This window comes from Equus caballus, chromosome 6 (genome assembly GCF_041296265.1).
Source record: "Equus caballus isolate H_3958 breed thoroughbred chromosome 6, TB-T2T, whole genome shotgun sequence".
Lineage (NCBI taxonomy): Eukaryota > Metazoa > Chordata > Mammalia > Perissodactyla > Equidae > Equus > Equus caballus.
In genome coordinates this window covers 64,925,185-64,950,814 of record NC_091689.1, presented here as the reverse complement: position 1 = coordinate 64,950,814, position 25,630 = coordinate 64,925,185, and the positions used below count along the sequence as shown (strand labels likewise).

At 36.8% G+C, this 25,630-nt stretch overlaps 1 protein-coding gene across 2 annotated transcripts in view; it reads left to right on the top strand.

Annotated features, from left to right (window-relative positions):
* ITPR2 (inositol 1,4,5-trisphosphate receptor type 2) overlaps positions 1-25,630 on the top strand; it is a 466,150-nt gene that overhangs the window by 348,232 nt on the left and 92,288 nt on the right. For both annotated transcript variants that reach the window (XM_023644092.2, XM_023644091.2), the window contains exons 46-48: positions 12,921-13,028; positions 17,656-17,848; positions 20,620-20,745. In XM_023644092.2, coding sequence (XP_023499860.2) covers positions 12,921-13,028; positions 17,656-17,848; positions 20,620-20,745 — 427 coding nt within the window. The remainder of the gene's footprint in view (positions 1-12,920; positions 13,029-17,655; positions 17,849-20,619; positions 20,746-25,630) is intronic.

Below are 25,630 nucleotides of genomic sequence, written 5' to 3'. Positions count from 1 at the left end.
CAGCTGTTGATTAGACAGTTAAACATAGAGACAGCAGTAGCATGATATTTCTCAGTCTGATGTAACTCAGAAATAGAAAGCTGCAGAAACCTGAGGTTGAAATGCTTTCAAGCAATTGAAGCTTAAAGTTCCTGAAAATTGTCTCGTAGTGCTTCTTCTCAATTCCTCATATTCCACCCCCGATTTTACATCTGGCTAATTTGCACACTTCAGATTGGATTCCTGAGCACCCTGGCAGTGTGAGAACTGTTGTAGAACTCATCATTATAATTCCAAGCCTTTAATTAACCCACTTTAAAGTGGCTTTGTCAAGACTATGAGCAACAGAAAAGCAATTGACTCATTCTTAGAATAGGTATATCATATTGGAGAGGAGAAGAGTCATATTGTGCTCCTTACTAAGCCTGGTTGGTTCAGGAACATAAGGAGCAGTAGGAGCACAGATCCTCTAGTAGTTCTAATTCTTTTTGATATACTCTTGTAGGTATTATTGTTATTTCGTGGCTAGGTAGATTAGATATAAAAAGGTCAAGTGATTAGTGCGTGTTCTCATGAAAGGTTAGTGGCAGAACCAGAGATAGTCCCTCAGTCGGTTAATAAGCCCACTTGCTCCAACAGTTACTCTGAGAGCAAGGGCTGTCTAAGTTTCCCCAGTCAACCACAAGACCTATATTAATATGATCAAAAGCCTCAAAAAAATGGCTTTCTTCACCTCTTGGTAGTTGCCTTAGAAAAAAAAAAGACTCACTAGAGACAGTGAAAGAATCAGAATGCTTTGAAGAGATAAGCGATGCTGTAATTCCTAACTTCCTTATATTGTAAGTATATGACTGATTGCTGTATTCCAGAAATAGGGATTAAATCGTCTTTCACATATACAAATTGTAATTCAACATTTTCTAAAAATCAGTGTCTTTTGGAAAATTAAACACATTTACCATTAAAATTTGAACAAGCAAAAATGCTCTACGCCGTCTATCCATCCATCCATTCCATAAATATTTATTAAGGAGGTTTTCTGTGCTGGCCACTGTTCTAGATGCATGACACACAACAGTGAACAAAACAAAATTCCTGTCTTCCCAGGACTTCAGTTCTAAGTGAGGGAGATACACTAAATCAAATAAATAATAATTCACGCTCACATATCATTATTTTAATTATCGCGGAGAAGAATCCTTCTGTTCTGCTAGTGTTACCCAAATCACATTTGAAAAATCGCTAGGGAGGGGACATGATGGTAAATAGTGAGCAAATTTATTTCTAGATGCTTAAGGAAGCTACTAAAGTAGTATTATCCTCTCATCTCTGGGTGTGCAGAAATACATTACTTCTTTTATGGGAATAGTGAGACCTAGAAATTTCAAAGACTTGTGTTTATTTATATCAAAAAGAAATAGTGTCTGAAGAAATGTCTGTCTTTCGTCAGTTCTACAGAACAAAAGCAGAGACTCCAAGTGTACATCATTTTAGAGTTTCCTAAAGATCAGCTGCTGCCTTCTTTTTCTTATTAATGTTCACCTGCCTTTTGGATAACCCCACTAAACATGTAGAATTAGCGTCTTTCTTGCTTCTCATTCTGAAATATCTTATTTGTTTTGAATAGGACACTGCAACAATGATTAATATAGAGTATTTTTGTGAAATGCTGATTTCAGATAAGATGGCCTACTTACATACAATTTATTTTCATGTAGTTTTAGTCATTCAGAAAATATTGATATATATTCTTACATTGATATCCAAAGCAATTAAGCATTATATTTCATTAAATTTTGCATGAAAAAATGTAAAATGACAGATATTTCCCCTTAAAATGATAAATTCTTAATAATAGTAATATACATAGCTTCTGAAGTATTGAAGTGGTGGAAAGTATGACCTGTTTTAGTTGAGAAAATAGAACTAAAGAGTAAATTTGACTTAAATAATTGTAGGGAAAGAGCTTGTTTTAGAAGGTAATGTTGTTTATCTACCTTTTCATGAAAATAAACTTATAAACTAATTTTATAAACTAATATATTTATTATATATTATAATTATATAAACCTCCTTATAAACTAATTGTTTTACTTGAATGGGATTTTAGTACAGAAATCTAACATCCATTGCCAATCTTCTTTTTTTTGGCTTGAGGAAGATTAGCCCTGAGCTAACATCTGTGCCAGTCTTCCCCTACTTTGTACGTGGGACACCGCCACAGCATGGCTGATGAGTGGAGTGGGTCCTGGCCCAGGATCTGAACCTGCAAACCCGGGCCACCAAAGTGGAGCACACAGATCTGTAACCACTTGGCCACAGGGCCAGCCCCCCAGAAATCTTTTTAAAAGAGCAAAGTGAGCTGAGAAATTGGAAGCTCTGAGTGATAAATGAGCAGTTTTTAAAAATTAAATGGAATACTTTTGTAGGTTTGATCCCAATTTCAGTTTTTTTGAAAAAATTTATTCAGTAACTTATTTGCTGTTATTAAGAGTATCTAAATGTTTACATTCTCCTCGTAGGTTTTTGAAGGGAAAAACTCTTCTAAAAACAGTTGCTTCTTTTATGTTTAATTTTAGATTAAAAAAAAAAGTGGATTTCCTGTCAAGAATCTAAATTGGTCCTGGTGATAAAATCTATTAGGACAACGGTTCTCAAATGTCACCAGAATTGAAATCACCTGGAGGGCTTGTTAAGCCAGCTTCCTGGGCTGTACCCAGCCCCCTCAGAGTTTCTGATTCTGAAAGTCCTTCTGAAGGTCAAGATGGGGCCCAAGAATTTGCATTTCTAATGAGTGATGCTGATGCAGCTGGCCCAGGAGCCACATTTTGAGAACCATTCTATTAGGCTGAATTTAAGCAATCATTGGGAAATCTAGATTCTTTATCACATCACTTTGTCATGCTTTATGTCAAAGTCATAGTACAAGGGTAACTTACTACCTTAATCGTTTAAAAATGCCTTGATTCTTGCGGGCCATTTACTTTGGTTTTTTCCTCTCCTACTGTGCCCTGCTTCAAGGGTTGAGCTACCAAACATTTATTTATTATAACCACTAAAGGTCTTTTATTGATTTTACTGTAATTTCAGACAGGCCCTAATGAATAGGAGTCCAGGTCATCTGAAAATTGAGGTTTTTTGGTTTTTAATTTTAGTGAATTTCTTGTCATTTTGCACATACCTTTGTCTTAGTTTGGCCATTGTTATAAATGGAAATACTAGACTGATGTATAAAACCATAGAGGATTTATTTTAGATATTAGATAAGTAAAACATGTTTTTTAAACTCCTTGGATAAAGACACTATGGTGTAGGGTACTGCTGGCATTCTAGGGTCCCTCCTTCAGACCTGCAGGGAGAGAGAAGGGACAAGTCCCTTACTTCCCTATGGTTGTGTGTATGTGGTAGGGATGAGAGAAAACAGACTTGAGATTTCGTGCTTTCCTTTGGGCCTGTGGGCCTTTGGGCTGGTGGTCCACGGGTCCTCCACAGCTGCCTCGCAAGGTGCACGAGAGTTCTTGCCTTCTCTTTCCCACATTTGCTAAAGCGTTTTCCTCAGAATGAAGGTCCTTCTATTCTCTTTCCTGTCAATTGCCACACTTTCTTCTTGGCCATGCTTTCTTTGGGGGTTTCTCTTTGGATTCTCAAGAGCCTATTTTGGAAGTCCAGAAAAATGGACATTATTTCTTTCTCTTTCCATTTTGGTTACAATCCAAATTCTGCTCGAGACAATATGGACAACTGTGTTTGACAAGGGAACAAGGAAGTCTAGGAAAGAGAAAAAAGAACAAGAATTCACATTTTAGGAAAAACTGAGATTTGTTACTTTTTCCATTGCGCTGTTTGGTGGAGAATCAGTACTTTCATTTGCTTCCCATAGCCTATCTATAATACCCTTCCCCATTTCTTCTCCTCCGTCTCATCCCTCCCCCCAACTCTCTGATGTTCTCATCCCTCTCCTGTGGGAAACAGCACCATTTCCTCCTTGAGAAAAGAGCCCTTCACTATGTAACCTCAGACTTCAGCTGGATATTAATGGAGGTTTCCTGCAGCCTGGATTCTGCTGACTGAACTGGAGATGATGTGCTTCTCTCTACTAGAAACGCCTGGAGCTGATTGCCTTCTAAACTGTCGAAGTGCAAACACTCCTTGCCACAGTGAATATTTTCTTGCTGAGACCACACAGTTCAGTCTCATGTGAGAAAGCCTTTTCTTCTTCTTAACATGACTTTGACCCTACTCCTGACAGAGTAATAATTCTGGCATCAATATTCCAGAGGAACAGTTATTTCTTCTTTTGTTATTTTCTTTATAAAGGACCTCACAGTACTGAGAGTAGCTCTGGACAGATGGCATCATTCCCAAGTGGATTCTCTCTAACCCCAGATTCCTTCCTTAATAGAAGGGGAAGAATGGGTAAGAGGATCTCAGTTTATCTTGCCACAATTAAGAGAAAGATTCCTTTCTGGTTTGTATTTATATTAGCTCCTGCTGTAGATGGAATGTTTGCATCCCTCCTAAGTGTGTATGTTGAATCCTAACACCCAATGTGATGGTGTTTGGAGGTGGGGCCTTTGGGAGCTGATAGGTCATGATGGTGGAGCTCTCATGAATAGGATTAGTGCCCTCGTGAAAGAGGTCTGAGAGAGATCACGTGCCCCTTCCTCCAATGAGGTTATAGTGAGAAGACATCTGTCTATGAGCAAGCGAGCTCTTCCCAGACACCAAATCTGCTGATGCCTTCATCTTGGATTTCCCAGCCTCCAGAAATATGAGAAGTAAATGTTTTGTGATTTATAAGCCACCCAGCCTGTGATATTTTTTGTTATAGCAGCCTGAACAGACTAAGACAGCTTCCTAGGGCTACCATCATAAATTACCGCAAACCTAATAGCCTAAAACAGCAGACGTTTCTTCTCTCACAGTTCTGGGGGCTAGAAGTCATAAATCAAGGTGTTGGAGAGGCCATTCTCTCTCTGAAGGCTCTGGGATAGGATCTTTCCCTGCCTCTCCTTATCATCTGGTGGTTGCCAGCAATCCTTGATGTTCCTCGGCTTGCATCACTCCAATCTCTCTTGTCATCATATGGCGTTCTCCCTGTGTGTATGTGTCTGTGTCCAAACTTCCCGCTTCTTTAAGGACACTAGCCATTGGATTAGGGCCCACCTAATCCAGTATGACCTCATCTTGATTACATCTGCAAAAACCCTATTTCTGAATAAGGTCATGTTCACAGATACTGGAAGTTAGGACTTGAACTTATCTTTTTAGGGAGAACAATTCAACCCTCAACAGTATTCTGTATTCAGACTCTTCATATGGGCATTTAGTATGGCTCCAAATTCTAGTCCTATCTCTCACTACCCATCCTCCATGACTTTGTCAAAGCAGATCCCTCTCTCTTCACAGAATGGCTTCCTCATGCCATCCTCTCCTCTTTCTACCTACAGACTTTTTATCCATCCTTTAAAACCTGTATCAGATGGATTTCTTACATGATTCCTTTTCCAACTGGTTGGCTTTACATGATTTCTTTTTTAGTTAGTTGGTTTCTAGTTTGGTTGGCTACCAACCAAATGTGAGTCTGTGTATCTCTGCCTTTATTTTCGCTCATATTAATTGCATTTCTATAATTGTTTTAATTCCTCCAACTGGAAAGTAGGTTATTTAAAAGAAGAAAATAAGTCTTAGTTATCCCTATATAATCCCACAATAGTTTTATGCTAGTATATTGTAAGCATGTTAGAATAGGTAAAATCTTAGTTAACACCCTTTTCTGCTGATTTCTCTCTGCTTCAAACAGGAAGAATGTTTGGTGTAAAAAGCATTATACAATTATTAACCTAAACAGATAAGGCAGTTATTCTGACTCCAGGCTCCAGTTCACTTTGTGATCTTTGGAAAGCCAGTTGCTGTGTCATTTTTACCAATTAATAAAAGTGGAGCTCACCTGAAAAAATTCACAGCTAAGAAGTATCAAAGAATAATTATTTTTGAGTACCATTCAAGTGCAATTGCTTGACTTTTTACTCTGTCCTTACTTAGACCCAAACGGAAATGAACATTAAAATCCTAATGATAAGAAAATAAATGTGAAATGGTTTAATAAGGGATGCTACTAAAAATGAAAAGCCTACGTCTGTCATCTTTACTCCCAAATCTTGGATTTAAAAAACTGCGCAATGTTAGTCAAAGACCCTGCTACAGATTATATGTGTTTATGTATATGGTTTGTACTTATGAGTGTGTGTATGTATTTTATCTATATATACATAGACACATTTTAATCCTATTTAGTATTGAATATGTATTTAACTAAATTACAAATATGTCTCAATTAGTAGTGAGGTGTGTGATTTTCCTTTTTTCTTTTCAGCACATAATGAAAGAATCGTTAGCCCTTCTTGGCATTCTTTCCCTGTGCAAGATATGTCTTCATTATTTTATAAAGCTAATTATCCACCAAGGCTTTTGATTCCTTCCTCACTAGTATATATGCATATATCTGCTTATGTATTACATTGCATTTTGTTTTAAAACTTTAATACTATGATTGATCATAAATTATCTCAGAGCTAGTGTTTCTATTTGTAATAATGAGCCAATAAGTGTTCTTTATTGGTAAAATTCTTTTGGCACCACTTACTAAGTAGGTATGACAAATGTAGGCACCATGTCCACACCATATATAAAACAATTGCTGCTACTACCTAATAAAGATTGTTGTGGAATATAAGCATTCCTAGGACCCAAAGCTTTCCTGCCTATGACATTATTCCCTTTTAGCATTCAGTTATGTTGCCCATGTTCAGACGCTCATTGTTGCTAATATTGATTGTTGGTTGCTTTTTCAGACCGTGTTGTGTAGCGACATCAGCTAATTTCAAGTACTGTTGGGAGGGTCTCTGTCAAGTAAAGTTGGATATCATAAGACGGCTGTCCTTCAATGTCTTCATTAGTTGTTTTTCAGTTTTTAATTAGGATTTAAATTAGATATCTTACTGTGATGGCTCTCCTCAAATGTGCTATTCTTGTCCAGAACTTACCAAGTGATTTCACCTTTGGTTTCCAAAACATGTAATAGGAATGATACTGTTCTCTTTTGGATTCTTGGGTGGTTTTTCTTTATTTATGTCATATTAAAGGGTACATGCAGAGAATAGTAGACAACATGTGGCTAGAGAGCCCATCACTAAGAAAAAACTGATGTCTTTAGTTGGCAGTGTGGCCATTCTACATATTCTTAATGGAATTACATATATAGGGGACTAAATCTTTTTTTTTTCCTCTTTCCAGTATCTTTATTTATTTATTTTAAGACAGACATGAATATTTTAGCAGTTATTGGTTCGCTTACTCTTAAAAGGAACCGTTCAATCAGAACTCTTTCAAGAGAGTTGGATTAACTACAGAACAAGGAAGAGAAGGATATTCTCCCCTTTGAGCTGTTAACATATTTCGTATAACAAAGGCCACTGAAGTGAATCTATTGCTTCCAGAACCATTGTTCTAGAAGCTTAGCACCTCCTCTTAGTACTCATTCAGCCTAGGGGACTAAATCTTTAAAAACTGTTGGGCCTATGTTAATTGGTCCATGAGAATTTGTACTATGCTTTTAGAAAACTGTAAATTTGGATCAAGAGAGCTCTATATTGATACCAGTCATTTTCACGCATTTCAAGAATCGTTAAGATACTCTTTACTTCTTTTATATTTTGTCTGTATAATAGGGATGCTATCCTCGCTTCACAGGGTTCAATTCAACATTTATTGAGTCACCAGTCTCTCTCCAAATAGTTTATAATATAGCAGAAGGGATATAAGTACATGAATAACTAGGAAACAAGAAACAATATCGAAATATTTTATTTCTGCAAACACTGGGAATTCTACCATCATCTGATATCTAATCTGATTTTTTTAACCTTTCTCTTTTATTGAGGAAACAGAGAGATAACTCACTGAGATTTGAGAGTCCTTGCCCACTTAAGTGCATAGTAAACATCATTAATTAACCCATTTCACCATTGATTCCGCAAATATTTATTGAATCTATTTGATGTACTAGGTTCTGTTTTTGGCTCTGAGAATAACTTACTCAGAGATGAGTAAGACCAGGCCCTTTTCCATGAGGATGTCACAGCCCACTGGAGAGAAACAATAGATACTAAGATACGGTATAAGAAATTTTACTATTTAGATATATACGGGGCACTTTTGAGCACAGAACAAGAGAGAGCAAATGAAGGGACCTTGGTTACAAAGAATATAAAAGATATCCAGGTAGAAAAAATGGTGCAATTATTTCTATTTTGTTTTTATTTTTTTAATTATGTATTTCAAATTTTCCAAGTATGTATAGATTACTTATATAACCATGAATGCAAATATTGTTTTAAATGTTTGAACATGTAAAGGGTGGCCTAGGCATTTAATTTTTTTTAAGTGTCTTTAGAGTGCCACTTGTCTACAATAAAACAAGACAAATCTAAAATCATCTCATTGAGACCATAGGAAAGAGGGAAGTTCTGATATGTTTCTATTAAGCAGGATATACTAAATGAAAATTATTTGTATAGATTTATATATTAATTACGTTAAATAAAATAGCATTATTGGTTTCTTAAAATTTAGTAGTTTTTGACACTATGAAGTGACTATAAAGAATTAAAAGTTTTAAAATAAATTTATAAGGAATTTTTTAATTAATGTCTCACCTTTGAAAGCTATCCTTTATTTAAGATTTAAAGAATTCCAATATTTACGTTCAATAGATTAAAGAAATACGTATTGAGTATCTACTGTGTGCCAGACACCTTTCTAAGCCTTGGCAATCTAGCAGTGAACAAAACAGATGAAAATCTGTATCCTCTAAGAACATTAGCTTACTCTCTTATGGGAAGAAATAGTTAATAAACAGATCAATTATAAAATATGGTGTGTCAGATCATAGTATGTGCTATGGAAACAAACAAGCAGAAAATGAGGTTAGATGTGTTAGGGGAGGTGGGTGAGTTGATCTTTTAAAGGGTGCTTATTGATAAGACAGTATTTGAAAGAAGTCCTGAAGTAGGTGAGGAAGCAAGTCACACAGGTATGTAGAGGCAGAGAACCCAGGCGAAGGGAGTAGGAACTGCGAAAGCCCTGAGGTGGAAACATGCTTCTCAGGTTGAAGGAACAGTCAGGAGCCCAGTGTGGCTGTGACTGCGGGGAGGGTCCTGGGAGAGGAGTTCAGAAAGGTAGCGGGGCCAGATTCTGGAGTCCTTATTGACCATGGTGAAGACTGGCTCTAACTCTAAATGAGATGGCAGCCATCGGAGAGTTTTGAGCAGAAAAGAGGCATGATCTGACCAAAAGGATGACTCTGGCTCCTGTGTTACGTCTATACTCTGGAAAACAAGGGTGGAGCAGGGAGGCCAGTTAAAGTCTATCCCGGTATTTCAGGTCAGAGAAGATGGTGGCTTGGACCAGGGTGATGGTGGAGGTGTGAGGAGCAATTAGCTGATGACATGTGGGCACACCTAAAACCTGGTCATTCCTAATCACTGCTCCTTGCACTCTGTCAATCAGCTCCATTTCAAGTATCTTACTCTGACTAGCCCTTCCTAACTAGCTCTTCCTTGTAACACCTCAACTCCAACACTTACTTTTTACCACATTAGAAGCTACAATTCGTTGATCCTACCACCTTTTCATTGTCCTTTTTGGCTTCATTTCCTTCCTTATTCACTTTAGTTTCCATGGTTCTATTTAAATTCCTTGCACAGACCCTTAATTTCCACCTCTGTCTTTTTTGTGTGTCATTCAACTCATCCAGCAAAACCACAGATCTCATTAATTACATCTCTCTGCCTTTTTCATACCTGGATCCAGACAGCTGAACATTGCTGAAGAAAAATACACAAACATGCTTAGTGGCCTCACTTTGACCATGACAGAAGGAGGACCCATAGGGCTTCCTGACACTCCTGTGACATTTTCCAAGTCCATTCACTTTCCCTAGTTGACTGTTTCATATCTTCTCTTCCTCAAATTTCCAATACCTCCTCTCTCATCCTCCTTGTTAGCTTCCTACTCTGCCGAGAAAATAAAAGTAATTAGAGAAGAACTTCTCCGTATTGCCACCATCACAACTGCCCGCCCTCCTGAACCTGTGCCCGTATTCCCTGCTGTCACAATGGGTGAATTTGTTTCTAAGGCAAACCTGTCCGCTGACACATACTAGATCATTCCATTCTCACCTAATCAGGACTTTGCTCTAGCAAATATTTCATCTCTCTCAACATGATATTAGGATTCCCATCTTTAAAAACCCTCCCCTGGGGCCAGCCCGATGGTGCAAGGGTTAAGTTTGCATGTTCTGCTTCAGCAGCCTGGGGTTCACCGGTTCGGATCCTGGGTGCGGACCTACACAATGCACATCAAGCCATGCTGTGGTAGGCATCCCACATATAAAGTAGAGGAAGATGGGCACGGATGTTAGCTCAGGGCCAGTCTTCCTCAGCAAGAATAGAGGAGGATTGGTGGCAGATGTTAGCTCATGGCTAATCTTCCTCAAAAAGAAAAAAAAAGAAAAATTAAAAACAGAATCCCAAACCCTCCCTTTTACCCTATCCCTATTTCTTGGCTCCCCCTTACAGCAATACTCATCAAGAGTTGCCTATACTCATTACTTAGACTTCTTCTCCTCCCATTCTTATATAAACTCACTACAATTAGGCTTTGTTGTCCACCACTGCCTGAAACTGCTGCTTTTAGGGTTACCAGTGACTTCCACATTGCTGAACCCAGTGACCCAGTCCTCATTTGACTGTCAGCAACATTTGACGCAGATGATCACTCCCTCCATCCTGAAGTTCTTTCTTCGTTTGGTTTCTAGGATACCTGGTCTCACTGGTTTTGTCCTACCTCCCTGGTCCAACTTTCTCAGTCTTCTTTGCTGATGCCTCTCATCTTCCTAAACCCTATTGGAATTCATTGAATCTCTTTTTTCCATCTAAGCTCAAAAGGTGATCTCACTAAAGCTCATGGTTTTAAATATCAGCCATATACTGACAGTCCCTAAATGTTTAGCTCTAGCCCCCACCTCTGCCCAGAACTCCGGACAAACATATTCACCAGCCTGCTCGTCGTCTCCTTTTGGGTGATATCTAAAGCTTCAAGTGTCCAAAACCAAAGTCCTTATTTTCTCCCCCTAAATGTGCTGCTTCTGCATTTTTTCTTGAGTAAATGCCATTTTTAAACTTTCAGGTGCTCAGGTCAATAATTCTGGAGTCAACCCTAACTTCTCTGTTTTTCTCGTGTCTCGGATCCAATCTGTAAACAAATCATGCCAATTTTACCTTCAAGAACCAGCCACTTCTTAAAACATGCTGAAGTGTCTAAAAGATTACAATAATTTTATCCTTTGAAACATGTTTAAAGATTTAGAAACAGCTACAAGATACAACAAGTTTCATGACTACAATTTGTAATAAAAATCTGTAAAATTCACATTTAGTCAAAAATAAAATGTAAATATAAAACGGAAATGGCTTTTTTGAGTGATTTATATTTATTTTTTGAGCAAAAGCCAGTTCTAAAATCATAGTTTCGAAAATGATTCCTTCTAGAGCAGCATCACTGGAATGAATATTTAATTTACCAAATTATCACTGCCAAAGATAATGCTTATTTGGTTTTATAGGTTCTGGATTATTGTTTAAAATTATCTCCATTCTTTATAATCACAATTTGAATTAACATCTCTCGAATAATACAAAGACTTACTTATTGCTTGTAATGTTGATAAGAATCCTGACTCTGGAACCTACTGCTTGAGTTCAGTACTGGCTCTGTCATTTTCTAGCTATGTTATCATGAACAAATCCTTTAAATGTTCTGTGCCTCAGTTTCCCTAACTGTAAAATGAGGATAATAAGAATGCGTAACCCAGGATTTCTGAGTAGGATCAAATGAGATCATGTACGTAAGTGTTTAGGATAGTACCTGGCACAGAGTAAGAGACGGGAGCTGTGCTAGCAGTAAAAGGAGCTGTGCTAGCAGTAAAAGGATTATATGGAGATTCTTTGTTACCAGAAGCCCTGGGGGAACTTAAGGCATAAATAGAATATCTGAAAGGTTAAAGACATTACAGTTTCGGGAATTAAGACAACCATAAAAGAAACATTGAAGGCAATATATATTAGTTATCTACAAAGTGAGAGAACTAGCCAACAAATGCCATCGACATTCAAATGAGAGAGAAAGATTCCTTTTACTAACAGCAGTTTAAGATAATTTTGGTGAAATTTTTGTTTTTTAAATGCCCAGTTTCAGTTACAATAAAACTGAGATCTGTACCCATAAAGCGTCCATTTTGACATATGAATATGGAGAAGTATAAGACTTTAATACAAACTGCTAATGTAGAGCTTTGATTAGATGCCATAAAAGAAACTCTTTTGAAATGCAGATACCTATTTATGTGCATATAGGAAGCTACCGTTTATATTGATACCGCTACCCACTGAACTATCACATTGTTGATCAAGTTGTTTTATATGCACGTGCAGTTTAAATTTACATAGGGAATATCAATTATATGTCACTGGGGGCTTTTCTTCTTCCTGGTGTAATTATACATTTGTTGAATATATAAATTTAATCCACAAATATTAATTTGAGCATCTACTCTGGACTCAGTCTTCAGTCCATGAGAGACTCCATCTTCTCATGCTGAGAACATATAGATTCCCAAATAACAATGTCAGATTGACGTAGTAATAGCTGATCCTTGTGATTGCATTATTTATGCCTTTGAAATAGACATGCTTTTCTGCAATGTAATTAATTGTGTTAACTTGAGAACTGTGAAGCTGTGTGTAAGAGTGGACTAAGTAATTTCAAAGTTTGTCTCCAATAAAGGAGAAAAAAGACTCAAAATCTTTTTTCCCCTCCAGCTGGCCCGCCACAACAAACTATTACAGCAGATGCTCAAACCAGGATCCGATCCAGATGATGGAGATGAAGCCTTAAAGTATTATGCCAACCACACTGCACAGATTGAGGTAACCATCTCTTATTTCTTGAAAGAGACCAACTGTGAAAAGATATGTTTACTGTCTATATCAGACCATTTTCATAATCGTTTCCTAGAACAATGAAGCAGAATAGAGTGATATAAACTATAAAAGTATATACTAAAAGATGAGATATGAGGAGTAATCTATAAGAAATTGAGATGCACATCTTTGAAAGTTGTCTTGATTTTGGACCAGAACTATATGTAAATTTTCTTTTGTAATTAATAAGATTAGTTTTGTTTGGGTCATGAAAACAATCAGTGCAGAGCAGTGGGGTTTTAGAGAAAGGATTATTATAATAGAAGCTATCATTCAAGAAAAGGTTTCTTTTTAAAAATTATGTAGAAGGCTTATTAAAGAGATCTCTGTGTAAGCAAGTATTCAAAAGTGTAGGAAGCATGGAAGGCACTAATAAAGTTTTCATATCGATATCATAAACTTAGAATAGAGTTATTAACAGTTTCCATTTTCAGTTTGCAACAATTGACCCCACCCACCGTCATAAATGAGACGTTATTATTGGCTGGTGGCAGTTCAAGAAGTGTAGGTCAATATGGACTTACGTCTTCTGAGATCCACCTGGCTGTCATTTACTAGCTATGGTATCATTTTGATACTGGTTGGCAGAGCTAATCAGGCAGGAGTGAGCAGAGCAGTTGATGCTTGTCGTCTGTAATTTACATTCATACATTCATTCACTTTGGCAGATATTTTTTAGTTTTAGGAAAGTGCATGATGGGCATCACTGCTGTTAACTCTCAAGATACGTAATTACTGTATCTTATTGTTTACTATTGCCAAACCTTTGGAATAATGAGCATGATTACCTTGTGTCACAAAACGGATTCCTTGCTCACGTTTATAAACGTTAGTAGTACTGCGGCTTTGGTAGGAGACTTGACCTAGTGGAACCCGTCAACTGGACCAACAGGAAAAATATTGCTTACTACAAGTGCCTAGGAACTGGGAGGCTGGCAAAGTCAGGAAGCTGCAGAAATCTGATGCAAATAGATCATCAAACCACGAAGGTTCTGAGGAAGGTCCCAGAAGCCAAAGTACAAAGCTTGGTGATTAGAAGAGATCAGATATAGGAGGTAGAGTGAGTAAGCCAGAGGTAGGGGTTGGGTTAATAACTGTGTGTGAGAGATGGGGGCTGTTGTGGAAGTTGGACTTTTACTGGTTTTCCAGCAGTGAGGAAGGACGTAGCTGTAAATATATAAATTCAATAAATGGTCACTGAGCATTTATTCGCTACTGATTACATACACATATAGAAGATAATTCTATATAGTAAGTGTATAAATCAAGGGCCAAGGAAATGTAGAAAAAACACTAATTAACTGTGCCGGGGGAATTTCAGGATAGATTTCACAGAGAAGGTTGCCATAAAGAATATATTGAAGATTGGGTAGAAGTTTCTCTCTACTGAAGATTGGGTATGGGGGCCGGCCCCATGGCTGAGTGGTTAAGTTTGTGCACTCCACTTCGGCAGCCCAGGGTTTTGCCGGTTTGAATCCTGGGCGCAGACATGGCACCCCCATCAGGCCATGCTGAGGCAGCATCCCACATGCCATAACCAGAAGGACCTACAACTAGAATATACAACTACGTACCAGGGGGCTTTGGGGAAAAAAAGAGGAAGAAAAGAAGATTGGCAACAGATGTTAGCTCACCTGCCAATCTTTAAAAGAAGGAAAAAAAATGTTGGGCATAGGATTTCAGGTAGAAGTAAATGAAAGGAAGGGATGAAGGAACAGAGTAGGGGGATGGCTTCTTTCAAAAATTTACTGTAGTTGCTATCTGGAGAAAGGTTTGGAAAAGGGAGTGAGTTAAGGATTGCAGGTTCATCAGATAGGAAGATATGATATAAAAGAATATAAAAGGTTAGAGATTGTGGTATTGAAGATGACAGTCTAGATTGGAGGAAAATATACATGAATATATCATATATACATATATCTATATATATGTGTGTGTGTGTGTGTGTGTATAGGGCTCAATGCTTGATGTTGGATTGCACATTTAGGCTGAGGGAAATGGTGTGGAGAAAGGTGCTCCCTGGGCTTCTTTTGAATAAATGGATAGAAATTGGAGTTACACAAGGGTATCCTAGCTTTGGAGTTAAAAGGCAGGGAAGGATCATTTGTTGATTCTTAGATAAATTGGATTTGAGGTGACTTTGAGGCATCCACAATGCCAGATATAAAATTCCAGGATTTAAAGGAGTGGTCTGGACTGATGATCTGAATTCTTCACGTTGACCAATCCTCATGCTCAAAGACCAACTCATGAGACCCACTCAGAGAGGCTTCCCCTCCTTCCTTCAGGCATTAATTAATTTCATCCCACTATGTTCCCACAGCAGTTTGATCATTCTGTTAAATATATCACATTGGATTATTGTTAGCTTCTTATATGTCACTTTTCCCCTACCTGAGGCAAGAACTGGTCTCAGTCATCTTTGTATTTCCAAACCTGAACCCTGTGACTGGAACATAACCACAAAAATACCTAGTGGTGAAAATAATAGTGTGTTCATAATTTGTAGACTCAAAGACTCTAGGAAATAGGAAGGACCTAGTGGGTTACCTGGGGTCTATCCACCTGTCTAAGGATTTGCTCTCTAATGATCCTGCTTCTGTTTTAAATTCTTCCTGTGATAGAGGTCTCACTACTTCCGGAGGACATGATCTAATTTGGAGCATCTCTAATAATTAGAAAGTTTTTTTTTTAATAAAGAGGGCACACTAGCCCACTTTAATGTTTACCCACTTTTCAGAGCATTGCTCCCCTGTCAACATGTTCCCCTGTCAACATGATAGCTTGGCTGTAACATTTGGAGAACGATCATGATTAATAAACTGCAAGCTTTCATAGATTGGGGTTCGTGTTGTTTTTTCACTTTGAATTCCCCAGGGTTTCTTGCCTAAGGACTGAATAAGCATTTGGTGAATAAATACATTGAAAAAATTATCCATCTTTGGCTTTTTAGAGTTAACACGTTCCCATTTCCTTCAGTAATCCATCCAGTTTGTCAGTGCCCCTTGTAAAATATGACAGGCAGAATCAAACATGACATTTCATAAAGAGACTGAGTACTTTGGCTTATAATAATCAAGATACTATTTCTGAAATGCACCTTGAGATTTTTTTTAAATGTTTGGTGCTGTAGGATCAAGTAAACCTTATTTTTATCCACATAGTTTCCTACCATATACCAAATAGGTTCAATTCTTCTTTCATACAATTGGGTTTTTTAAGCTATGTTCAGAAATTTTTATGTACCATTACTGAATTTCATCTTGTTTTATGATAGTGTTCTAGCATGTAATTTACATATATAACATATCATTTAAGATAGCTTCAGTTACAAGTATCAAAATGGCAGACTGGGAATTATTTAAGCAATAAAAATATTTGATTATTTCATATAATGGGAAGTGTGGAGGTACGAGTAGTTCTATCATTGATTCAATGACTCAGTGATGTCTTCACACATTCAGACCTTTCCTTAATAAGTTCTTTATTATGCTGGTGATATCCCACCTCATGGTTGCAAAATGGCTACCAAAGTTTCAAGCACCATGCCTTACACAACCTTTTGTTCTAAGTAAGAAGAAAGAAAATACAGGCAAAGAGGAACTTTTGTGTATTTGGTTTGTTGTTATTATTTTGTTTGTCTTATGCAGCTGTCTGCCTTTTTAGGAAGCAGAATCTTTCCTGGAAGGCCCCTCCCCTCAAGGAAATTTCTCCTTATGCCTCGTTTTCCAGAACTAGGTCACATGCTTGCACTATACTAGTCAATGGCAAAGGGAAATAGAATGAATCTCCTGGCTTCATCAATCCTGATTCGTTCTTGAGGGTTGGGCAGAGTATATAAACGTGAACCTTGAGATTGAGTCTACACACATTCTTGTTACATAGTGAAGCTGTATGAAAATATTCAGCTGTCTGTTTCAACTGTTGAACAGCTGCAGGTTTGAAGTCCGTGAATAGGCCCTGACTGGCCTATTTTTGTCTAAAGTTAAACTGTCATAAATACCAAATAAGAGAAGTTCAAAATAATGAATATTTACATCTGAGTATATGCTTAAATGGATATTAGACCTACAAAAACAGGTGAAGGAGAAAACACGTTAATGATACAGGGCACCTTTCTGTGTGGAACTTAGGGCACATGACGTTGAGTGTATCATTTGTTTCTCAGCAGCCCTTTTTAGGAAGAAGAGGCTAAGATCAAGATAGAAATATACCAAGTGCTGTGTTTAAGGTTACTTAGCCCATCACTTACTAATTAAGACATTCTTAGTTCTCTGATGTACTTTATGAAAATAAAAAGGAGTGGCAAAAGTTTAATGCTAACTCAGAAAGAATAAAGAGTTTGGTGTTTGTTATTTTTAACAAGTTATAGTATTGAAGATACATTAGTCAATTTATTTGAAGAGACAAATGTGAAATAGTATGGTAAAGGACTATTTTAGATACTTCAAGTTGGCATATTTTTTCGTAACTGAATTAATCAAATATCATTAATAAATTTGTGCTACAGACAAAAAATAGTCTTAGAGTGAGGTGTCCAAAGGCTAAAACAAGTGCAAATTAATCTTTTCAGATTGTTCGGCACGATAGGACCATGGAACAAATAGTTTTTCCCGTCCCCAATATATGTGAATATCTTACACGAGAATCCAAGTTCCGTGTGTTCAATACAACTGAACGGGATGAACAAGGAAGTAAAGTGAATGACTTTTTCCAGCAAACAGAGGATCTTTACAATGAAATGAAGTGGCAGAAGAAAATCAGGAGTAAGTACAATCAACTAAAATGCTTAGTTTTGAGCATAATGATAGATAAATTGGTACTTTGGGATGTATGGCAGCATTCATTTAAATTGGTTTTTAATTTCTTGCCATCTGATGTTTCTGAAATCACTTATAGGCTTAAGAATGTGAGCTCAGTCTACAACTGGAGCCAAGACACCTGCAGCTGAATGAAAACAGAAAACTCTGAGTAATTAGATCATGTTTTAGTGCTGATCCTATAATGTTATAAATATTATGAAATACAAGGTTGAAGCTGTCTGTTTCAACTGTTGAACAGCTGCAGGTTTGAAGTCCGTGAATAGGCCCTGACTGGCCTTAACAGTCCTTGAATGGGATGGGGAGACGTTGGCACCGGCGTGTTCATCCTCTATTGTCTTATAATCTGATGATTGAGTGGATTGTTTAATGTTTTTCTGAAAGTTGTTCTTTCTTTCAACATATCTTTACCTCACCAACTCAGACTAAAATTTTGTGACGCTTGTATTCAAACAGAGCAATGTTACAGTAAAAGTTACAGTTAAAAATTAGTGTAATGTAATTTCCATTACTTATGTTTCAGGACTCAAGTCCATTTGGAAATATTGAATTTTAAAATCGAAATGTTTTAAAGTTTAAAATAAACTTCACTTTATTTTCCCAGATAAGGAATATCATGAGTTTTTAACAAAAATTCATACGGGGAAATTCTTGGTTAGATCTTTTCTGTCTTTTGGGAAAATTTTCCGGATAAGCAGGCATACATTCTCAATACCTCTATTCAACAGTTTTTATCATTCTAATTTTCGAGGAACTTTAATGAGTGTGGTTCATGAATTTGAATGGAGCTTGAGAAACACCATCTTCAGATATAAGATTATGGCAAGCATTTTCAGGCTTTCTTAGCAGAATGTTGGAGAAAAATAAAGAAATTACTCTCCTTTAGCATTTTACCATGTAGAACCTTATGGAATTCAGAGAAAATTTTGGGTTTCCAAAATACATCTGAAAACTCAACGATTTTATTTGGGACATTTGAAAATCATACATTTTCTCCTTTACAAAAAAAGCAAATTAGATAATGAACTAGTGCTTGTGGGGTCTGTTATTTTGGATAAATATTTTGTCATTTATCAAAAAAACAAATCTTAAAATAGTTTTCAGTGTACATTTTACTTTTAAAATTTGGAAGCAACTTATTATGAGGTTATAAACAGAATCCAGTTCATTTGGTGGATTTATAAGTGAGAATTTGTAATCACAAATCTATGCGTCAACATCTTCTAATTTTAAAAATGAGGATGTCAGGGGGCCAGCCCCGTAGCTGAGTGGTTAAGTTCATGCACTCTGCTTTGGTGGCATAGGGTTTCGCCAGTTCAAATTCTGGGTGTAGACATGGCACCGCTCATCCAGCCATGCTGAGGTGGCATTCAACATGCCACAACTAGAAGGACCCACGACTAAGAATATACAGCTGTGTACTGGGAGGCTTTGGGGAGAGAAAGGAAAAATAAAATCTTTTAAAAAAAATGAGGACTTCTAATTCAGGAATGATGGAGATGCAGATGTTTACAGTTTATGGTGTGTTAGTCAACTAAATGCCATCGCTTATGAGAGCCTATTCCAGTGTTGGAATGCTGCATTCTAAGAGAAGGAAAACAAGATGTACTGAAGGGAAGTGCAATTTATAAGTAAGCAGGAGACCCCAGATCGGAATGCACAGAACATAATTTGAAAAGTGTATTCTTTCTATGTGAAAATCACTGTGGCTTTCCTCCTCAATTAACTCCAATAATTTAAACTTGATTTTATTATATTAAGAGTTAGAGAACGGACAAGACCTGAAGAAGTCATGTGGGTGCCCAGGGCAGGCTAATAAATTTGACTCCCTTTCAAACTTATATGCTTTAACATATCTGTTTCGTTATTTACGAGAGGTGGAAAGAAATTATTTTTGATTGATGTACACTGTATTCAGTAGCTGCATTGTGTCATTCATTTCTGATGACAGACACAGAATCCCTTTTCTGAAAATATTCAGCAAAGCCTTCCCCACTTATTGGTAGTTCTTATTGTATCTTTTATTTTCTTCTGCTGTTGCAGATTCAACAAGTTCTTAGAAAGGATTAAGGTTTAAAACTTCAATAATATAAATCACTAGTTGCTAGTAAGCAGTACTATGCCATGCTGTTAAGTTTCAGAGTTTCAGATAACTGTGACTGTGTCATAGGAATTTTCATCAGAGAGGTATTTGTGCTAGGAGTTTGGGTTTTTTTATTTGACTGTAAGGCATAGGAGAGGGACCAATTTATCAATTATAAATTGATACAGTTTATCAAGTTATCAAGTTTACAAATCAAGTTATCAGTTTACAAATTATCAAGTATAAATTTTACAGTGATGTATACCATTCCATCAAAAGGGGCCCCAGGCAGCTGCTAAGCTATCTTTCCCCTAATCTGCCCTAGGAATATATTAAAGAGAATTATTACAGGATCATCTTTTCTGACCACCTTTAGCAATTGCAGAATTACTCACTCTTCTACAGTGGTTTAGGGGTAAATTGGCTAAAGGATAAAGAAGGAATCAAATAGAAAACTCCCTTATGGTATTGATTATAAACTTTCTAAAATAAAGTCATGTTAAATATTTCTTTAAATGTGCTTTTACACTGGTTCACAAAAATGCATTTAGTAAAATGTTATTTCAGTAGGGCTCTTGTGTTGAAACCACAATTTATTTTTCTGTTATATCCCATTGTACTTCTTTCTCACTAGATAACCCTGCGCTGTTCTGGTTCTCGAGGCACATATCTCTCTGGGGAAGCATTTCCTTCAACTTGGCTGTGTTCATCAATTTAGCTGTTGCTCTCTTTTACCCATTTGGGGATGATGGAGATGAAGGCAAGTGTTTATCTTTCTTTAGATGATAAATATTGTAAAGTTCTAAAAATAATACTCAATGCCTTGCTTAGCTATTTAGAGCTTCAAAATAATAATAATTTAATTCTTGATAAATAGATTTTTCTATATTCATTGGAAGTAGAGAATGATGGTAAGTAGAATAAATGCTGTAGAACACTACAGTAATACAAATGTTATTTTTCAAAAAGCTCATAAACAAAGGAGGTCTTAGAGCTATATTATATATTGGCAAATAAGACAATGAAAAAAGTTATTATTTCTACTTAATTATTATGACCAAAAGCATTTTTATACTATATCATCTCAATTATATAAATATATGGGGAAATGAGAAAGTTATGCTAAAATATTCATTGTGATTACCTTAAATAGTGGAATTTATATTGCACTCTTTGCTTTGCTTTCTGTCTTGTCTAAGGTTTCTATAATGAGCATACATGGAATCTGAAAAAAATTTTTAAATGTATAATGTAAGACAGAATATAATAATAGACAGTATCTCAGATCTCAGAGTAGAAGGTTAACACTTTGGTTTCCAATATAGGACTTTTCTACAGGGATAATTGACTATGAAATTAATATTATTAAGCTAATAATACATGAGCTTTTATTAAAACAAAGAGAAATTATCCCATTTTAAGTGAAATGGGAAATAGAGGAGAAATACGCTAAAGGGTGGGACCGTGGAAGTTGTTTTGTTTAAGTCTGGCAAAGTGTATGGGAAAATGTCTTACAGTCTTGGGATACAATCAGGTAAATAACTTTGGAATGGACATGTGAAGAATGGCTTGGAAGAGAAGATGAGCGATATCAGCAAAGAATAACCACAAGGTGCTTTTGTATCTCATCTCTTCATAGGATTATTGTGAGAATTTAATGAGATGCTATAGTAAAGCATTTAGAATAATGCCTGGTATGTATTTGATAAAGCTTAGTTGTTAATATTGTTGTTGTTGCGCGGTAAATATTAATACTACAGAGGGAAGCCCAGTGAAAGGGATGATCTGATGAGAACAACAGGTATGTAAGACTATTTCAAATGAACTTGAGGTGAGCAGGAAGGGAAATGGGAATCCAGGAGTAGTTTGCCATTGCAAAGGACTATTACAGATAACAACAGATATCAAAGTTTAGGTATGATATGAGTGGACATAAGAAAGTTTGACTTTTTGGAAGTCATGCCAGTGCTAACAGAAGAATATTGAGCAATGGAGTGGATTTGTCAGTTAAATAGCAAATGAAAATGTGGTGAATATTTGGCCATCCATTGTGCGGAAGTTGCAAATATAGCAGGAAGTGGAAATAACTTTCTCTTCACTGTGTTTAGTCTCATTTAGCGATGATAGCCCTCTTGACACAAGAATGTAAGTCTTGTGATGAGAGAAGTCCAGAATGAAATGATAAATTAGTATCTGCACAGAGAATGCTGAGAGTAAATTGTAGAGTCCTGTTTAATAGAAGCCTAAAGTCTTAGATATGGAAGGAATTCTGAAAACCGTCTAATATTAAATCCTCGTTTGATGGATAAAGAGATGGAAGCCCAGAGAGGCTAAAAAATGGCAGATCTCAGAGTAGAAAGTTAACTCTTTTGTTTCTAATCCAGAACTTTTCTACATGGATGACTAGGTTGGAAGCATATAGACAAGAAGAAGATATATTTTCATACAGGATACAATTTCCCCTGAGTTCCATTCCATAATATTGCTTACTTGACTACCAGAGCCAATGTATATAGCCTCTGCTGCCACCTGTTGTACATCCAATATAATAGTAATGGGCAATGCCACCCTTCTAGACATCTACTCTTTACTCATTTGGGAGAAAGTGGAACACCTGAAACATTTTTAATACTCACCAGACTAATAACAGTTACAATAGTAATATTGATAATAATAATGGCAGCTGATGTTGTTTGCCACTTAGATTGGGTCAGACAAAATGCTAAGCACTTCACATACATAATTACATTTAATCCTCCTGACAGTCCTGTAAAGTAAGCACTTCATCCTCATAGATGTAGAATCTGAGGCTTAGGAAGATTTGCCCAGTAATTTGGGAATGGAGTCCAGAAATTCAAGGACAACTGGTCCTTGAACAAGAACTTGAAACCGCATAGTAGAGTTTGGAGTAAGACCCCAGCCTCAGAAGGAAATAGGATCATCAAAAAAAGACTGGAACACCTGATGCTTCATCATCAGGTGCAGACACAGACTTTACTCTTCAAAAAGGACTGAATAGAAATTAAGAGTGGTAACCAAGATGGAGGCTCAGTCCTAAGCATCTGAGTATGGGGATGGTGCTAAGAGAAAGGGGAAGGCATGAGCTGCCATTTTGGCAATATGGAATCCCAAGGTTATGTTTGGGTAATCTGATTATAGTTCTAGATAAATTATTAAAACTTCATGAATTCAAGGTTAAAATTTTGGTCAGGATTAGCTGGATCTCTAACTTCAGTTATTAGGCATAGTTAGGAAGGCCGAGGAAACAAAGGTAAGACTGATAAGCACACTAGACCATCAGAACTGACTGGAGAAGGGAAATTCTGTGCTGGATGTACAAGTTCTCTAATGTCAGATTTGGTCGAACATGGGCTGGATGACTACTTGCCAGGAGTACTTTGAGATGATTTAAAGATGAATTAGTTGATCATTAAGATTCCTTCCAATAACCTAAAAAAAAGCTATGGGGACATGTCAAAGAACACAGGATCCAACTTGAAAGTCCTCCCAGTGGCCATAATTATGGAAATTTTGAGAAAAAAAAAAACATTGATAGTAATACATAATAACCCATAGAATAAAAAAAAAATCTGGAAGTCCATATTGATGGAGAGAAGAGAAAGCTCTTTCTTACAAAGCATTCCAATTAATAATTTTAGCAGTAATAATGAGCATAGAATATCACCATTTGGCTAACATCACAGTAGTAAAAATCATCAATGGGTGCTAAAATTACTAGGTGAATGTTAGATGAAAAAGTGTAATGAGAAACAAGTTATTGACGTAGTCTTAAAGTATTTCCCCACAACATACTTATTAATTACAAAAGAAAAAATAGTAACTTTAAAGTGGAGAAATCTCTTTAACTAAGTGATCAATGTTAATGTCACTATTAATGAGACACAGCAACATTGCACCATTTGCCAAAAATGCATAAACTGAGGAAATTTCAGACAAACCCAAAATGAGGGACATTCTACGAAATAATTGGCCAGTACTCTTCAAGCTTATGAAAGACAAAGAAAGATTGAACTTTCCAAATTATAAGAGACATGACAGTTAAATGCAATGAGTGATCCTGGCCCAGAAAAAGGACATTAATTGGGCAATTGGTGAACTTTGAATAAGGTCTGTAGATTAGATAAAAGTAGTATATCCTGTTAATTTTCAGATACTGATCATTGTAATGTGATTATGTAAGGTTTGACATTTGGGGAATCTAGATGAAGGGTATATGGGGATTTTGTTTTATATTTGCAACTATTACATAAGTCTGAAAGAGTTTTGAAATGTAAAGTTAAAAAAGAGAAAATAAATAAATATGTGGATTCCATCCAACCCTGAGGTCCCTGGATTCTGGGTATAGAAGTTGATTACCAAATCACCTGGTGAAGCCTGGGCCAGAAAAAGACCTGTGGTCAAAATGGGCCACCTTTCCCAACCCCAGACCCTTATTAAGCTGCTCCAGAATCACTGAGGCCACTGTGGCAATGAGGACAGAGGGAATGGGCTGTGTATGCATTCTCCAAGCCTATTTCCAGCCTGATCACAAATGAGCTGCTGGGAATTACTTGTGCCTCGATAATCTGCTTCACACTTGGGTTATAATATTAACTGAAAGAGTAATGTCTCCCTTTGACTGCGGTGGTAGTGTACGATAATTAAAGGGAGCTACTTGAGGGGAAGGTGATTCTAGAGGATCAGCTTATAGGGCACCCCACCCTCCCAACCCCTGCTGCAGATAATCTCCTTTCATTGCCAGGCTTTGCAGAGCTCTGTGTGAATTTATTCAAGAATACAGGGCTTATTTGTATGGCTACAAGTTTTGATTTTGGTTTCCTTGTTTGGCTGATTGGTTTATTTGTTTAACGTATGTTTATCTGGAAAAGAAACTTGTGCCAAAGTTGAGGAATGAAGCGTTGCTGGTTGGGGCTGAAGTGGCAGGTGTTGGAGCTACGGACTCTTCTAGATGGCCATTCAGAAGTTGAGCATTGCCATACCAACCACCCCTGCCCCGTTTGGCAAAGGCAGACTAGTTAGTGGAGAAAATTGGTGCAATGGGAATTTCTTACATTTAGATAGCATGCGATTCTTTTTAAAAAAAATCATGTTCAAATTTCGGGTGTAATTGTTTTTCCCCTCAAGTGCTTTGTGTTAAAGAAAATAAGTTCTTCAAGGTGATTTTAATGCATTCAACTTAATAACAACCATCGATGCAGTGCAGCCATGTGCCAGGCACTATAGTAGGCCCTAGAGATAGAAATGTTGGTAAAGTTGTCCTTGTCCTCAAGGAGCTCATGGTCTAATTAAGGGAGAAGAAAGCAGTAAAGCACAATAGTGAAGATCACCCATGGATTTTGGAATGGATGTCTGCTTTAGCTGGACTGAGGTGAGGGAAAGAGGAAAGTCTTCTGAGGCTACATAGGAAGCAGAGGAATGAAGAGAGACTGGGAAATAAGAAGCGGTATGTTCTATACAGCAAACTATAAACAAGTCAGTGTAGGGTAGATAGGAGAGTTCCACTATGTGAATTGAATTGAGGTCTCCAATTTTGCTGTTTGAATTTTCCTTTATAAAGGACAAATTTCATACTTGCTAAGATTTAAAAACGTATAAAGTGAATTCTAAAAATTTTTTCCATTAGA